The 17,579-nt window shown below is 53.5% G+C and overlaps 2 protein-coding genes, 1 long non-coding RNA gene and 1 pseudogene across 3 annotated transcripts in view; 1 reads left to right on the top strand and 3 right to left on the bottom strand.

Annotated features, from left to right (window-relative positions):
• Positions 1-17,579, bottom strand: part of LOC135406184 (uncharacterized) — a 135,089-nt gene that overhangs the window by 84,375 nt on the left and 33,135 nt on the right. The gene's annotated exons all lie outside the window — the stretch shown is intronic.
• On the bottom strand, positions 714-1,458 carry LOC135406309 (kelch-like protein 10). The gene is given in 3 exon segments (XM_064640724.1): positions 714-840; positions 842-864; positions 958-1,458. Coding segments are annotated over 3 exon segments (627 nt in total). The 3' UTR covers positions 714-737.
• LOC135406307 (kelch-like protein 10) lies at positions 10,103-10,967 on the bottom strand. The gene is made up of 2 exons (XM_064640723.1): positions 10,833-10,967; positions 10,103-10,307 (listed from the first exon to the last, which is right to left on the bottom strand). Exons 1-2 carry the CDS (start codon positions 10,964-10,966, stop codon positions 10,103-10,105), a joined length of 339 nt encoding a protein of 112 aa, XP_064496793.1. The 5' UTR covers position 10,967.
• Positions 12,072-16,460, top strand: LOC135406128 (7-methylguanosine phosphate-specific 5'-nucleotidase-like; annotated as a pseudogene).

The following is a 17,579-nucleotide window of genomic DNA, read 5'->3' as shown; positions in this document are numbered from 1 at the left end:
ATTGAAAAGAGATCCAGCTATCAGCTGCTGCATGTGAAGAGGACTGCTGCCATAGAGAAACTGCTCAGAGACAAGAAGGGATCTGTCCTTCTTCCCTCCTGGACTTTTATTTGGAGGGGGAAAGAGATCTGATCCATTGTAAATACTTATGTCATGGTAGAGATAGCTAAGATTGTATATAATGTATTGTAGTATTTATTTGTATAGTCATTGTAATATATTCCCTTTCCCCCATTTGGAGTCTGGTGTGTTTTGTCTGGAAAAAAAAAACCCCATCTCACATTAGATTGAGATGTGACAGGGGGCTAGGACTAGGGAGTTTAGATTTTGGGGATTTCAAACCATGACACGGGCCGACTCCTGTTTGGTTCCTCTTTTCGCGGGCTAATCCTGTTGCTGGGAGACATCAGCCAATAGTCCAGTAGTCAATAGTCTCTATGGGCCGTGATGCTGGAATTTTCCATTGCAGGTAGTGGTTTTTAAATCCAGACCTCGTGGTCTACCCCTCCCCCTGCTTTCTCCATTTTGATTCCTACAAATATGCTTAGAACAAGTACTTTTAAGAACAAGGCATAATGTGACAATTCATCTCTGCGTTGTGGTTTGTTAGTCAGCAACTCAACAGATCTTGTGCTTAGTTATTACACAACTCTCAAACTTGTGCTTTTAACAAAATGCTAAATATAACATTATAACATTATGGAGTTGTCTCTTACTTCGATCTGCAAATTTATTCTTTAATAATCTATAAAAAAGTCATAGATTTCTGACAGGGCCCTGATGATGAGATCTTTGCCCTCAGCACTGTCCTTCACGTACTCGTGAGCTTCGACGTTGTTCAGACTGTAGGAGTGCCAGTCGAACCTGGAACATGCAAGGAGGAGGTTAGAATACTAATGCTGATGGTTTCCCCCTCGGCAGCCTTTGGGGACAGCTTCAAAGCTGTGCTGCACCCACCTTGTCCAGCAAGCAGGCGATGTACTGCCTCCTGTTCTGCGGGTCGTGAGTGATCCACCTCAGCACAGCCTCGAGCATGGCTTCTTCTCGCCTCACGTTGAGCTCGTCCTTCTCGATGATATGTGCCAGCTCCTCAGCAGAGAGGTCTAGGAACTCCTCGGACACCTGGGACACCTCCTCGAAGTGATGCAAGATGTATGCGCAGGCGGCTGCGCGCAGGTCGGGGCAGTAGTAATAGCTAGTTAATCTCCAGATGCCAATGCAGTTCTCAAAGCAGAGCCTGGAATGGAGGAACTCACAGCACAGGTTGACGATGCCCATGACATTGAACTGGTCTGCTGCAGCCAGCAAACTCTCAACGTTGTCCTCCGTGATCGGTACTGTCCCAGTGTAGGCGTAATCGATGATGAGACCCATCATTTCAGCTGAAACACCAGGGATTTCATAGACCATCTTGTCTGTGCTGGTAAACAGAGTCCTGAAAACACAGCACTGCTGCATTAAATCCTGTCCTTGGGTCCCCTGTGTTTCCCGAACTCCCAGGGCAATAGTTTAGGCACTGACAGGAGCCCTGCTGGGAGGCCCCATAGTTTATTAATTAATGTTTTACTTGCTGGTTGTTTGAAAAAGGAGAGAAAGCCTCTGGCTGGGGACAGGGAGCACCAGGGTGAACGGCCCCCATGCTTCCACAGGAATCACAAAATCACAAAATGGCCTGGGTTGGAGGGGACCTTAAGGATTATCCCATTCCAACCCCTGCCATGGGTAGGAACTCCTTCCACTAGACCAGGTTGCTCCAAGCCCCATCCAACCTGGTCTTGGACACTTCCAGAGATGGGCAGTCACAGCTTCTCTGGGCAACCTGTGCCAGGACCTCACCACCCTCACAGGGAGGAAGTTTTTCCAGCTATCTAATATAAACCTCTGTCAGTGTGACACCATTACCCCTTGTCCTGTCACTCCAGGCCCTTGTAAATAAATCCTTGTGTTTCCAGTACTGACCCAAAGTAGACACTGCAACAGGAGAGGATTTGCTTGTTAGCTTTGAATTCCACTCCGTTAACTCTAATGATGACATCACAGGGCGGAGCTTCAAGGCGGAGCTCGTTGGTGATGCTCCAATTCCTTCCGCTCATCTCCCTCTCTGTGCTGGAGGATGACTTTCTGGTGCTATCTCCCACGCTGCAGTCAGAGGCAGAGTGGACCTCACTGACGTGTGCGGAACACTGGTGTTGCCTGGAAACATCCAGCGCTGAACCCACTCGCTGGCTCTGGATTGTGACCCGTGATGACATCACAACCACAGGGGTGACCCAGGCCCAACATTCCCTGGTTGCCCGGCGCCTTCACTTCCCTCGGCCCAGGTTCTGCTGAACCCCGGGCCTGCACAATGTTAATGGTTGCTGGAGCAAAATCGTCCGTGTGATCCCCCAGCATAAGAATAATGAAGAATAATAATAATAAATAATCCTCAGTATTATTTTGCCAGAGTGTAAAAGTCCCGAAAGGTGGGCACTGACTGCTGCTGAAGTGCCTTGTGCCACCTCACCCAGGAGGAAGCTGAGGCACAGCCCAGCTCCTGTCAGTGCTGAAGTCGCACACGCTGCCCCTGATTTGTCATTTGAGGTGTGCCAGGGGAGATTTAGGTTGGCTCATGGGAAAGTTTTTTCCCCAAAAGGGCTGTCCAGCCCTGGCACAGCTGCCCAGGGCAGCAGCGGTGGCGTCCTCATCCCTGTCCAGGTTTAAAAGCCGTGTGGCTCTTGGGGACATGGGTTAGTGGTGGCCTTGGCAGTGCTGGGGGACGGTTCTCTGCGGGCATTTCCCGCACAGGGTTCCGCGACTCCGCGTCCCCGGCGCTGCGGGGCGGTTCAGTGCCGGGCGCCCTTGCCCGCGGCTTCTTTATTGGAATCTTTCCTTTCTGCTTCGCCCTCCCCGCTCGCTGCGGCAGAAACGAAACCGCCGGTCCCGCCCCGCGCTGCTGCGGGCGCCGGGCGGAGGCGCAGCCGGGGCACGGGGGGTCCCCCCGCACCCCCTACCCCGAGCACGCCCCGAGTCCCCCCCGGCCCCGCGGCCGCGTTCCGGTCCCGCCCCCCCGGCCCCGCCCCGCGGCTGCGCGGCCCGGCGGGAGCGGAGCGGGAGCGATGGTGAGCGGGGTCCGCGGGCCGGGAGCCCGGGCTGGGGCAGCGGCGGCCCCGGGGCTGGGCGGGGGAGCGCGGCCAGGAGGGCGCTGGAGGCTCCTCGGTCCCACCAGGGCGGCACCGAGCGGGGTCTCTGCTCTGCCCGCAGGTGCCCGAGCTGGAGAAAGCCACGGTCCGGATCCGGCAGCCCGAGCGCGTGCGGGGGATCCTCCGGACCCTCCGGGAGCAGGGGGTGGCCAAGCTGCAGGGAAGCCCTGCTTCAGCACCACTTGCCCTGGCCGTGGAGCTGCCAGGTGGGCACTGGAGCCCCGTCCCTGCTGACAGCGGCCCCAGGGGGGTTGCCCCCTCCATCCCTCCGTGCCGTGGCCCCTTACCCACGCCGATGCTGCCGTAGCCCAGGTGGGGCCCAGGTGACGCCGCTCGTTCACGCACATGCCCTGCAGACCCCGTCCATGCCGGTGATCAGCCGCCCCACGCCCACCACGCCGGCCACTGTGGCCCCTCGGTCATGGCTGGGGCGAAGGGACAGGCCTGTCAGAGGTGTAAAAAAGGATGAAGCTCCCAAAGCTGCTGGGGGGGGCAGAGTGGGGGGACAGGGCTGCCCCCTCCCCGAGGTGCAGGTAGCCCACCACAGCCCATGAGCCTCTGTGCTGCAGGCAGAATCCACAGCTCAAAAACACGCATCCTGATGGGCTCAATCCTGCACTGTTGGGGGGCAGGTGCCCCTGCAGCACTGGTCAGGGCTCCAGCTTGACCCTGCACCTCCAGAACCCATCAGCTGCCTCCCCAGGTCTCACCCACAGAGCTGGGCTGAAGGCCAGCAGCTCCCAGGCTTCCTGCTGCTTCCAAACCATTTTGCATATGGCACATTGGAGCTTTGTGCAGCAAGGAGGAAAGACAACGTCCCGGCCTCATTTTTAAACTGCAGATTTGTTTTTATTTTTAGGTCTCGAAAAACTCTAAGAAGTAAGTGGAGACATCTCAGGTAAATCGAAGTCCTTAATCCCCTTGTTTCTGTGTCCCCGGTTCTCCCCCTGCTCACGGTGCTGCAAACCAGGGGCTGCCCCAGGCTCGGGTCCCAGCCAGTGTGGGCAGAGCAGGAGGGATGCGGGGCCAAGGGACACTGAGTGGAGCAAAGCCTCTGGGGTAATGAAAGGTTTCTCCACTGCCACGTCTCAAAGTGCTTTAAGTGTTTTCCTGCCTGTGCAGCACAAGCAGATACATGTTCCTGAGTGCAGAACGTCCCACTTAGGGCCAAATCCTGCCTGTGCCCGGGACAGGCTCCCGCACGGCACTGTAGAGCTGAGGGCATGCCAGGCTCCCCGAGGGGCTGGGGGGAGCTGGGGGACACAACAGGGCAGCCGGGCAGGGGCTGGGGGAAGGGGCTGCAGCCTGGGTTGAGGCTTTGCTTGAGGCCCCCCCAGGCTGACACGTGTACAGGGCTCCCCGGGTCCATGTGCTCACCCCAGCATCCATCAAAAGCCTTTCTTGGGGGGGATCTGGGCACTGTCTGGAGCGGGCAGCTGCCTGCCCTGGCCTGGCTGCCCCTGTCCCGGGGCTGGGGGATGCATGCGGGGTCCCCGCAGCTGCCCGCCCGCCCCGGGATGCGGGTGGGGGCTGGAGGAGACATGCAGGGTCCCGCCGCAGCTGCCCCCCGCATGCAGCCGGCACAGAGCCGCGGGCGATACCTGGAGTCAAACTCTTTGCCATCTTTAAAGGTCCCATTGTAGTGCTAGCGAATGAAATCCCCCATCTGCGCCTCCCGCAGGCAGATTTTGGGGATATAGTATCTGTCTATCACCACGTCTTCCCAGCGCCGGGGCCCCCAGGATGCCCAGGAGGAGGAGGAGGAGGAGGACGAGGCAGTGGCTGCCCGGGGCCATGGCCATGACACTGGGGCTGTGGCGGCAGAAGGGCCCAGCGCGGGAAGGCGGAGAAGGGGGGTCTGGGACGCCCCTTCCCTGCCTGGGACGCCCCTTCCCTTCGCTTTCCCTTCCTTCCCTTCCCCTGGGCCAGCCCAGCCCGGCCCTCTTGGAATTTCTGTAGATGTGTCCGGGCCCCATCGCGCTCCCCCCGCGCTCCCCCTCAGTGCCAGGAACAGACACCGCGGGAGAGAACGATCCACGGCGGGAGGGGTTGTTTTATGTCCCCTCTTTTGTTTTCCCTGGGGTAACACAAAACACTCTGTTTCCGTAGAAACCTCACAGAGACATTGAAACAATAACTTTATTGCTAAAATCTTACCATATTCTGAACCCAAACACACGTACAAACTATTACCAAACTTGTAACAGTATCGCCCACCCCCCCCCTCCCCGCCCACACTGCAGATAGCAGCGTAACCCACCAACATTGTAATAGAAACTCACAGAACATACAGGGAGACGGGAGCCGGGAGACCCCGAGTCGCTGGGAAAGAACAAAGCCGAAATGCAAGATCCCCGCCCATGGGATCAATGCAGGGAGCTCTGTCACAGCCATGGGGGACGTGACTCGCTATATTCACTACCCCAAGCTGCAAATGAACAGCGACCCTGTGTCTCAGCGTGGCAGCAGCCATATTCCCTGCCGCACGGACCGGACACTGATCCGTCTTTTCTGGCCCCAGCGCAGCCCCGCCCCACCCACAGACACAAAGGGGAAGGCAACCCCGCCCCCAACCCACCGCCCACCACCACGCCCCCACGGAGACCCGGGTTGAAATAAGGAGGGGGGGAGGAGTGGGGGGATGGGGAAGAGGGAACCCAGATAGTTCCACCGGGGATGGTTCCACCGGGAGGGAACAAAAAGGCAAATGGGGGGAGGTCAGCTAACATGTGGGAACAATGTCTAGACGAGGCACTTCCTGTGGGAAGCTTGAATAATATTCAGGCGTGCCCAAACGATATTAGCCAAAGCCAGTCCCCTCAGCGTCAACCCCTGTATGGGGCTACAGAGAATCTGAGGCATTTGGTAAGAGAATCTGGTATGTCTTTAACCAAAACTTTCAAGTATTTGGAGGCATTGAGTTCCATCTATTTTTTCACCACATATGACTGGAAAGAACTAATGAAAATAGTTCTTAGTGACACCCAATATACAGTCTGGTTAGCTGACTTTCAGAAAAATTGCTCTGCTTATATTAAATACCCACAGACAGGCGTCACAGCACACCAGTTAAGTGGGGATGCAAATTATAATTCATTAGATACACAATCTAAATACCATAGAGAAATATGCGACGTAGTAGCCAGGCAAGCCCTAAAAGCTATGAAAAACACTCTCACTACAAACCAAGATAATTAATTACCTGTTCCCCATTAAAGTGTTACAAGGTTGTACTGAGCCAAATTTGAGATGTTTAGACCAGCTGCAGTCTGCTTTAAACAAGCAAGTTGAATACAATGAAGCCAGAGAGATGCTGTATAAGCAATTGGCTCTTGAAGAGGGGAATACAAGCTGTGAAAGAGCCTTGCAGACCCCTCCTGCAGGGGAAAATTGCAACATTCCTGAACTGGTTCAACCCTACCAAAGAGTTAGCTCTGAGAAGCACCAACCTGCCTTTTTAGCTGCAGCCTTAGATGCCCAGCTAAGAGTACAAAAAGAAGTCAGACACACAGGTAGTTGTGTTAGATGTGGAGACACTGATCACTCTCAGAAAGATTGCCCCTGGAGACCTCTAATAGCAACATTTCATAAGCACCCTAGCAGCAGGGAATGGACTGAGTTGTACCAAGGGTGCCATAAGCAAGGCAAGAGATAGGTCGCAAGCATTGCACTGCTTGTGGGGGTACTGCTTGCTGTACTCCTTTGTAGCACCACTTTTCATGTGCAAGAGAGGAAACAACTTAAGGCAAGCCACAATATGCCAATAACCAGCCCCCAAAATACCCATGTACTCTGCACCCCCAAGAAAGGGGACAGGTGGAAAACACTGCAAATGTTAAGAGCAGAACACGCAGTCAAAAAACATGCGGAAGCCTTGCAGCTTGGACTGCCCCTACCTATAAAGCTTCCAGCAAATTGGCCACTAGTGGTAACTGGTTCAAAGAACTATTCCTTTACCACCCTTATACACCATGGGGATGCCCAGAGACTTTTCTCTCTCGTCATGGCCACGAACAATGCACAGCCTATGCAAAATCACTGCTGGGCTGTCCCTCCACAGGAGATGCAAAGTAACCCGACAAGGTATCAAACAGCCATGATACATCATTATGCAGAGGACACATTGATAACCACGGCCACAAGAAATGAACTGCCATTCATTGTTACTGCTCTAACCAAAATTGTCCAAGATGCAGATCTTCAGATTGTTTCAGGAAGGATCCAGCAACCACAACTCTGGGCTTGCCCTGGACAGGAATCCACGCAGCAAAAAAGTTCTCCACAGCTGCTACAGCTCGAGGTAAAAAACACTTTATATTTACACGAGTTGCAGAAGCCTCAGGGAGCTGTCAATTGCTTAAAACCTGTTTTAACCATAACCACAAGGGGCCTACACCCTCTCTTTGTATTGCTAAAGGGGAACTCCAACCTAAAGTCTGACAAATCTCTGGCTGCAGAGGCAAACCAAGTGCTAGAAAATTGTACCAAGGTGATACAAGCAGACAAAACAGGAGAAATCCTGAAAGGCAAATCTGCCTAGTCCTAATTCCCAGCAGGTACCGACTTTGCAGTATTGTTCAGTGGGATCAAACTGAGAGAAGCCCACTGTTAGTTCTAGAATGGCTCTTCCTGCCACACACACACCACCTAAAAAATGTGTAATCTCTTAATGAGATGTTTGCAAAGCTTGTCATTAAAGGCAGAGCACGACTGCGGGAATTGGACGGAAGAGATCCTGCCTTTTGTCAACAGTCCAGCTTCAAAGGACAATTTGGATAGGATGCCAGCTGAGGACGCAGGATCCCAAACTGCCTTGGCAAGTTTGGGTGGTAATATTTCAATCCATCTCCTTAAGCACAGATTGTGGGCAGAAAAAGGTAATTTACCTTTAAAAGCCACACCAGATGCAAACCTGAAACAGTAAAAGGTCTCAGAGCCTTCACAGATGCATCCAGGAAAAACACAAAATACTGCAATGTCTTGAATAAATCCTGCCACAGAACAGTGGGAACGAGAACTACAGACCGTGAACCAAGGCTCTGTGCAGGTTCTGGAACTGACTGCCATTCATGTTGCCTTGGGAAAAATTTCTGAACAACCCTTAATGTTGTAACTATGTTTATTATACTATAAGGTTCATACCCCGTCTTGAAACCTAGTTTCTTTGAGATATTGTTAACCCTCACCTGTTGTTTGAAATGCGTTCTGTTTGGTTCCTGTGATTCACAGAAGGTATGATTTCTAAACAATACACACAAATCACATGCTGACAGGTCAGAGCCAATAACTGACAGAAACTGAGAAGCTGCTAAAGCAGCAATGTTTAACACCATACCCAGAGTTCTAGAGCAAACAAAATTGTCTCATTCATTTTTCCATCAGAATGCACGTTCTCTAAAGAGACAATTCAAAACAACGATTAATAAAGCTCAGACATTATCAGGGCATGCCCACACTGTCAAGAAATCACACCCGTGCCATCTCAGGAAAGCATTAACCCTAGAGAGTTAATGGCAAATGAATTCTAGCAAACAAATATATACATCTCTGAATTGGACATATTGAAATATGTACATGCACATAGATACATATCCACAAAACATAACTGCCACAGCATCCACTGGACAAAATGCAAGAGTGTAAAACACAATGATTTAGTTGCTTAGCAACCTTGGTACTCTAAAATGGATTAACAATAATAATAATACAGCTTTACTTCCTATCAAATAGGAAAATTCTCACGTCACAAGCATTCCACACTAACCCATAAGACAAACAATTATTAAAAAGGCACATCACACATTGAAACACATACTAGATTAAAACAAAAGGGGGGAGAATCTGTGTAGCCAGCAAGAACATCTGTAAAAAGCTATGTATGTTATCAATTTTTGAATTATGACAGTGCTGAAAGAAGCAGGTCTGAAAAGCAGCACAAACCTCAGGCGTTTGTCTCTCCCAAGCCACCTGTCATGGTAAAGGATTTGATTTCAGGACAGTGGACGAGATCCCTAGATTTTGTGACATAGGGAGGGAGCTATGCCTGTGTAGTTATAAGAAAAGAACTTAAGCAGAATTCTTCCAAGTGTATAAAACCAAATTCGAGTACATGCCCACAGCAGCAGGAACCAGAGTAACGCAGAAGTTTGAAAAGAGTTATGTTTATGTTCCAGGTTTACATTAGGAAATGACCAATGTGGTAAGAAGCAGCCTGTAAAATGTGCGTGTATGTTTATGTGTGAGTGAAGGTGGCCACCGATGACTGAAAATGAATGAGAGGAGTGAATGAATGAAAAGAGTTGTTTGACTAGTCAAATATTAAAACACAAAACACCTCACAAAATAACATTACCTCAGCCACAAGGTCACTTTTAAGAAAATTTAGTTTTGCTAAGATTATCCTGTTTTTTAAATAAAGTTTAATTCCCTAGTTATAAAACCCTCAGATTAATAAAAGTTATAAGTTCATACACGGTTAGGTTAAGGCCCTAGGTTAATAAAGTTATTTCTCCAAGTTGCACTACCCTATAGGAATATAAGAAGGTTTTAAAAAGGTTTACAATAGAAGTATAAGAAGCCGAGCAAGCGATGTGCTGGGTCATTGCGAGCTTCGGCAGTTTATAATGTTCTGATTGTTTGAATTGTTGTTTGCACTGTTGTTTACACTGTTTTTGTGACTTCTTTTAGATAATTAGGAGAGGGGTGGTGTGGGAAGGCGTGTCTAAGGAACAAGGGATGTGCCGAGGCAGAGAAGCCAAGAGAGCATGCCCCGAGATAGGAAACCTAGTTGGTTAAAGAAGGCACGTGGTGTTAAGGAATAAAACCGCGCCGAGTTTGAAATAAAGCCTCTTTGTTCACCATCACACGAGGAGCATTTATTTCCTTGTTATACAAGGACTGCGTCTGCTACAGTTCTCAAATCACAGCCGGGAAATGAGGAACTCGGAGCACAGGTTGACGATGCCCTTGACGCCGAACTGGTCGGCTGCAGCCAGCAAACTCTCAACGTTGTCCTCCGTGATCGGTACTGTCTCAGTGTAGGCGTAATCGATGATGAGACCCATCATTTCAGCTGAAACACCGGGGATTTCATAGACCATCTTGTCTGTGCTGGTAAACAGAGTCCTGAAAACACAGCACTGCTGCATTAAATCCTGTCCTTGGGTCCCCTGTGTTTCCCGAACTCCCAGGGCAACAGTTTAGGCACTGACAGGAGCCCTGCTGGGAGGCCCCATAGTTTATTAATTAATGTTTTACTTGCTGGTTGTTTGAAAAAGGAGATAAAGCCTCTGGCTGGGGACAGGGAGCACCAGGGTGAACGACCCCCATGTTTCCACAGGAATCACAAAATCACAAAATGGCCTGGGTTGGAGGGGACCTTAAGGATTATCCCATTCCAACCCCTGCCATGGGTAGGAACTCCTTCCACTAGACCAGGTTGCTCCAAGCCCCATCCAACCTGGTCTTGGACACTTCCAGAGATGGGGCAGTCACAGCTTCTCTGGGCAACCTGTGCCAGGACCTCACCACCCTCACAGGGAGGAATTTTTTCCAACTATCTAATATAAACCTCTGTCAGTGTGACGCCATTACCCCTTGTCCTGTCACTCCAGGCCCTTGTAAATAAATCCTTGTGTTTCCAATACTGACCTGAAGTAGGTACTTTGACAAGAGAGGATGAGCTTGTGAGCCTTGAATTCCACTCCGTTAACTCTTATGATGACATCACAGAATGTGCCTTCAAGGCGGAGCTCGTTGGCGATGCTCCAATTCCTTCCGCTCATCTCCCTCTCTACGTTGGAGGATGACTTCTTTCTGGTGCTATCTCCCACGCTGCAGTCAGAGGCAGTGGACCTCACTGACGCGTGTGGAATACTCTGGTGTTGCCTGGAAACATCCAGTGCTGAACCCACTCGCTGGCTCTGGATTGTGACCCGTGATGACATCACAACCACAGGGGTGACCCAGGCCCAACATTCCCTGGTTGCCCGGCGCCTTCACTTCCCCTCGGCCCAGGTTCTGCTGAACCCCGGGCCTGCACAATGTTAATGGTTGCTGGGAGCAAAATCGTCTGTGTGATCCCCCAGCATAAGAATAATGAAGAATAATAAATAATCCTCAGTATTATTTTGCCAGAGTGTAAAAGTCCCAAAAGGTGGGCACTGACTGCTGCTGAAGTGCCTTGTGCCACCTCACCCAGGAGGAAGCTGAGGCACAGCCCAGCTCCTGTCAGTGCTGAAGTCGCACCCACTGCCCCTGATTTGTCATTTGAGGTGTGCCAGGGGAGATTTAGTTTGGCTCTTGGGAAAGTTTTTTCCCCAAAAGGGCTGTCCAGCCCTGGCACAGCTGCCCAGGGCAGCAGCGGTGGCGTCCTCATCCCTGTCCAGGTTTAAAAGCCGTGTGGCTCTTGGGGACATGGGTTAGTGGTGGCCTTGGCAGTGCTGGGGGACGGTTCTCTGCGGGCATTTCCCGCACAGGGTTCCGCGACTCCGCGTCCCCGGCGCTGCGGGGCGGTTCAGTGCCGGGCCCTGCCCGCGGCTTCTTTATTGGAATCTTTCCTTTCTGCTTCGCCCTCCCCGCTCGCTGCGGCAGAAACGAAACCGCCGGTCCCGCCCCGCGCTGCTGCGGGCGCCGGGCGGAGGCGCAGCCGGGGCACGGGGGGTCCCCCCGCACCCCCTACCCCGAGCACGCCCCGAGTCCCCCCCGGCCCCGCGGCCGCGTTCCGGTCCCGCCCCCCCGGCCCCGCCCCGCGGCTGCGCGGCCCGGCGGGAGCGGAGCGGGAGCGATGGTGAGCGGGGTCCGCGGGCCGGGAGCCCGGGCTGGGGCAGCGGCGGCCCCGGGGCTGGGCGGGGGAGCGCGGCCAGGAGGGCGCTGGAGGCTACTCGGTCCCACCAGGGCGGCACCGAGCGGGGTCTCTGCTCTGCCCGCAGGTGCCCGAGCTGGAGAAAGCCACGGTCCGGATCCGGCAGCCCGAGCGCGTGCGGGGGATCCTCCGGACCCTCCGGGAGCAGGGGGTGGCCAAGCTGCAGGTACCGGCCCCGGCGGGGCAGGAGGTGCATCGCTCACGCTCCGTCCTTGTCTCAGCTGGCCCTTCCTCACCCCCCCGGCTGCGGCGCGGTGTGCAGGCGGAGGGGAGAAGCCCCAGAGGAGACGGAGGACGGGGCTGGTGGCTCTCCCCGGACGGTCCTTTTGGCTCCCGGTTATGAAGCTCCCGACTCCCCAACCCCCTCCTCCGCCCAGGCAGGATGGAGCCATTCGGTGCTGATAATAGCGCCGGGGTGGGAGGGTGAGGACACCGTCTGCCCCTGTCGCTGCCAGCGTGCGCCCTGGCAGCACCTTGGCTTGCTCTGGCTGGGGCAGAGTGCGCTGGGGCACACACAGATGTTGTTTTTTCCCCTCTTCCAGGTCAGTTCTGACTTTGACATGACACTGAGCAGGTTTGGATGCAAGGGCAGGCGCTGCCCCACATCTCACAGTGAGTGGAAGCTGCTGTTTTTACTGTCACTAGTTCTGTTTGGTTTCTGCATTTGTGTTTTTCATCACTGTGGTTTCTGTCATCCTCTGTCCCCTCCTGTGCCAAACCTGACTGCTCCTCCTGCGGCTCTGGGCCTCACTGCCTGGTCCTGGCCACCCACTGCCCATTGCAGGAGCCGTGTCCTGGGCTGTCCATCTCCATCCCACTCTCCCAGCAGAGCCAGGCCCTGTGCTCGGCGCCTGTTGGGACTCCACAGCTGTGCCACCGCAGCTTGTTTTGGGAGGAGCCGGCGCTGAGATGCAGGAGAGCTGCTGTTAGAAAGGCTTTTAATGTCTCTGTGCCATTGTCATTGTATTGTCCTTGCAGATATCCTCGATACCAGCCGTGTTGTCAGTGAGGACGGCAGGAAGAAGGTGGGTGCTGTGTGTAGGACACCCTGTCACCCGTCATTGTAAGGTCGCACTGGCTGGCGTGGCAACTCTCCTGGCTGTGCTGGCTGCCAGGCTGGAGGGGGAAGTGTCCAGGCTGCATTTCAGCCAGCAGTGACAGAGGAGAAGTTCAAAAGGGAAATTGAATTTGCATGCACAGCTGTGGGTGTTTCAGCTCAATAAGAGGAGGAAGGGGAGGGATGTTTGTACCTGCAGTGTCTGTCTGGAGTGAGGTGAGGGTCAGCCAGGCTGCCAAGAGCTCCAGGTGTGCTCAGAGGGAAGCTGCTCAGTGACACAGTTTGGTTGTGTTTAGGAAGTGTGATGCTTTGGAAGACTTCAGAAATGCTGGTTGTGTTGTTAATAGTCTGTTTAGACCTGATGTTCACTCTGTTCTTTTCCCTCTGTCCGACACTCCAGCTGAAGGACCTGGTGCACTATTACTATCCCATTGGAATTGATCCCAACTGGACTCTGGAAGAGAAATGTCCCCTCATGGTGGAGTGGTGAGTGCTGTGCATGATGATCTTGACCTTGCCCTGACAACCTCTTGTCCCCAAGGACTACAGGATGCAAGGCTTGAGCTGTTCCTGGGCTTTGTGGTGATCCTGGGGAATTTAGTTGTGATTCTGACCACCGAGGGCCTCTGCCCCAGAGCTCACTGCTGCCTTTCCCCAGGTGGGCCAGGGCCCATGAGCTGCTGGTGCAGCAGAAGATCTGCAAAGATGACATAGCCCAGATTGTCAGAGAGTCCGAAGTGATGCTGAGGTGTGGACATGGGGCTGTGGTGCTGAGTTATGGACATGGGGCTGTGGTGCTGAGTTATGGACATGGGGCTGTGGTGCTGAGTTATGGACATGGGGCTGTGGTGCTGAGTTATGGACATGGGGCTGTGGTGCTGAGTTATGGACATGGGGCTGTGGTGCTGAGGTATGGACATGGGGCTGTGGTGCTGAGGTACAGGCACAGGGCTTGGCTGCCCTCGGCCCTTCTCTCCTGCCTGTGCAGCCAGGTTTCTCTGCTGTCACCAGGCTCTGTGCCGCTGAGCTCACTCCCTGGCTGCAGGCTGCTCCCTTCCTGCGCAGAAACCGCTTCCCCCTCCCTTGGGCCTTGGCGAGGAGCAGCCGAGGGGCCGGCACTGGGCATGGCTCTCCATGTGCAGGGCGGGATGCGGGGGCAGCTCCTTGCTTCCAGCAGAGATTTGTTCTCTGCACTGGAGCTGCTGGGCCTTGTCCAGGACCTTGACTCAGCAGCAGATTTCACCCACAGCACAAAACCTTTGCTCTAAAACTTGCTGCTACAGCTGCCCTGGCAGCGATGGCCCTAAGGCTGGCTCAGGGAGCTGGGCTTTGACTGAGCTCCCAGGCTCAGGGAGGAGATGGCACCGTACGTCTGGGTTTTCTTGAGCCCAAGTTCCCCTTCTGCATGGAATTGTGTCCTGGCAGACTGAGGCTGTCACAGGTTGGCCTGATGGTCCTGCCAACCAGTCTGACCTGTTGCACATTTCCCACGTGGTTCCTGGCAGTGCCCTGTGCCCCCGCTGAGCAGGAGGTGTGATCAGGAGGTGCCAGGCAAAGGGCTGGAGTGCTCCATGTTCCCGTGAGCACCCGCCCGACCACTATGCCCAGAGCTCTCCGGGGTTCTGCACAGGGAAGGCCACAGGAATGCTGGTGCCACGGAGAGCTCGTGCTGTTTGCAGAGCTCACCTGTGTGTTTCTGTTTGGGAAGTGCTGGACAGAAACAGGAGCTGGGCTGGGCACGCTGCCAGCCCAGAACACCGGGCACCGTGCTGGGAGCTGGTAACACAACCCCATGCAATGGACACTCCTGCTCTAGGGATGGCTTCAAGGAATTCTTTGATCAGCTGCACAAGAACAATGTCCCCCTGTTCATCTTCTCTGCTGGCGTCGGTGACGTCCTGGAGGAGATTATCCGCCAGGCCAGCGTCTTCTACTCCAACGTCAACGTGGTGTCCAACTACATGGACTTTGATGATGACGTGAGTTTCTGCACCACACTGGTGTGGTGAGAGGAAAGGTGTGGGCTGGGACCAAGGGCTGGGACACGATTAACAGTGCCACCACTGGGTTAAGAGCTGTCTGTCTGTCTGTCCTGTGTGCTCAGGGAGTCCTCACGCACTTCAAGGCACCCCTCATCCACACCTACCACAAGAACAACACCGTGCTGCAGGCACAGATTACTTCCAGCAGCTGAGCACGAGGACGAACATCATCCTGCTCGGGGACTCCATGGGTGACCTGACGATGGCAGATGGCATTCCCAGCGTGGAGAATATCCTCAAGATTGGCTTTCTCAATGACAAGGTGGGTGTGAGGAGCAGTGTTGTGTTTCCCTGCCAGCCTTCCCCAGGTGCCAAGCTTTGGGGCAGCAGGGAGGGGCAGTGATGTGGAGGGGAGCTCCTGCTGTGTCTGGGGCATTGTCAGGGTGGTTATTGATCCCCTTTCCAGCAGCGAGGGCTGTGGGTGCAGTATCTCCGCCCTCAGCTGTTGGTGTTCACAGTCTTCCCCCCTCCCCACCCTGTCCTGAGGGCCGTGCTGTAGGTGGAAGAGCGGAGGGGGAAGTACCTGGAAGCCTATGACATCGTGCTGGAGAGCGACGAGACGCTGGGCGTGGCCAGTGGGATTCTCCGGTACATCCTTACTGAGACATGAGCTGGGAAGAGGCATCCCAGCTCCGGCCCCGCAGCAGGCACTGGGCAGGGAATGTCCTCCCCGGGACAGAGCTGGAGGGAATCTGCTGGTACTGGCTGGGCTCCGTCCTGACCTCACTAATGCCCTCAGCCCTGGAGAGGGAGAGAAGAGATGGAGGAATCTTCTCCATTCCCTTTACCCCAACTCCCTGGTTCTGCTGCTTCCCTCTTGGACTGGCTTCATCCAACTTGGACTTCATCCCACTGGGAATTCATGCCCTCTACCTCCCAAGGCCACAACAAACCATTCCATGTTTCAGGAAGAGATATTCTGCACCTGCTTCAGCAGCTGAGTGTGGAATGGAGATGGTTTGCTGTGGGACAGACCCGGTTTAGATGAAGTTTTAGAGTCACTGTGTTCTTCACTAAGAAAACAAATCTCTCTTGTCCTGTTTTCCTGTTTCTGAGCCCTGCTGCCCCCACTGGGCTGGTGTGGCCCTGCCAGGCATCACATTGCCCAGCCCTACATCCCTCATGGAAACCTGCAGCTCCCTGGCCTTGGGTCCCACCTCGTCCCTCTTGCACCAAGACAATTCTTACTGTGGACAAAAAGCTTTTCCAGCCGTCCCTGAAGGCCCCAGAACTCAACTGCTGCTGCTGCCCAAACCCAGAAGTAAGTTTGTCTGCCAGGGTTGGGGCTGGGGTTTGGGTGGGGTGGGAGAGGAGAGGCCAGCCGGCAGCATTTTGGGTTTTAAGGAACGTTTGAGCTGTCTGTGTTTCTGTCCTAAACTTCTGGGCTGATCCTAGGCTGATCCCAGGGTCTCGGAGCAGCAATAGGAAAAACCCCTTGTTGTTTCTTACGATGGATTAGTGGGATGGGGGAGACCTCCAGGCCTTAGGGTGCCAGCCCCATCACCTGCAGGTGAATGCCCTTCCCCCTGCCCCAGCACGTGGCCGGCGACCCCACAAGGAGCCCACACAAACCACCAGGGAGGGACGGACGAAAGAGAGAGTTTATTTGTGGGGTAGGGGTTTATAAGGCTTTTAGGAGGGTCAAAAGGGGGCCAATCACCAGTTCAGGGGCACAGAAAAAACCAATCAGGTAAGGGGTCAACAGCCAACAGGAAGGGGTTAACAAGGACCAACGAGAAACACCTCAGGACACCTTCCCAGGATACTCCTGTATGGGAGACAAGTCCCTCACAGGGGGTGTCGGGAAGAAGAAACAGTAACCTTGCAGAAAATACAAAAGGCCATTTTGAAACATGTTTAAACCACATTAAAACCTTCTGTTTCTATAACATTTGTACTGTTTTCTTCTTTTTCTTCACTAGTCCATCTCTGACAGGACTTCTTCCATCCTGCATATGGCAAATCCATTGCCACAGCTCCTCCTTTTGTGTTTCCTAAAGCTGGATATGCTTTTAATGATTGAGAGGTTCTGGCACAACTGAGCAAGCATGGAAAGACACACGTAAAGAGAAACACTACGGAAAGTCCAAGTACGATAACTACAATAATTTTCTTAATAGTGGAAGAGAGGCCTTTGAAGGGCAGCCAGTCGAAAAAATCATCAAAGGTCAGAGGATCAACTTACTTGATTTCATGAACTAAGGACTTGAGCCGATTAATCTGGGAGTGGATAGATTGGGAGTGATCAGAGAAGTTGAGGCAGCAGAGGCCTTCAAACTCCTGACACCCATGGCCATTTACTAGAAGGAGAAAATCTATTGCAGCACGATTTTGTAACAAGGCCTTCTTATTGGTTTGGGTATCTTGAAAGAGATCATCAAGGGCAGCACTGGTGGCATCAGCTTCTTTTGCAAGCCAACATCCCATTCTGGTAA

The sequence above is a fragment of the Pseudopipra pipra genome, chromosome W (assembly GCF_036250125.1).
Source record: "Pseudopipra pipra isolate bDixPip1 chromosome W, bDixPip1.hap1, whole genome shotgun sequence".
Lineage (NCBI taxonomy): Eukaryota > Metazoa > Chordata > Aves > Passeriformes > Pipridae > Pseudopipra > Pseudopipra pipra.
Note: the sequence above shows the minus strand (reverse complement) of the source record. Positions and strands in the feature narration are given on the sequence as shown.

Coding starts and splice junctions, on each gene's coding strand:
- LOC135406307 (XM_064640723.1), bottom strand. CDS start 10,966: ATGAGCGGAAGGAATTGGAGCATCGCCAACGAGCTCCGCCTTGAAGGC. Junction 10,308..10,832: donor TGTCAAAGTACCTACTTCAG/GTCAGTATTGGA, acceptor CTGTGTTTTCAG/GACTCTGTTTACCAGCACAG.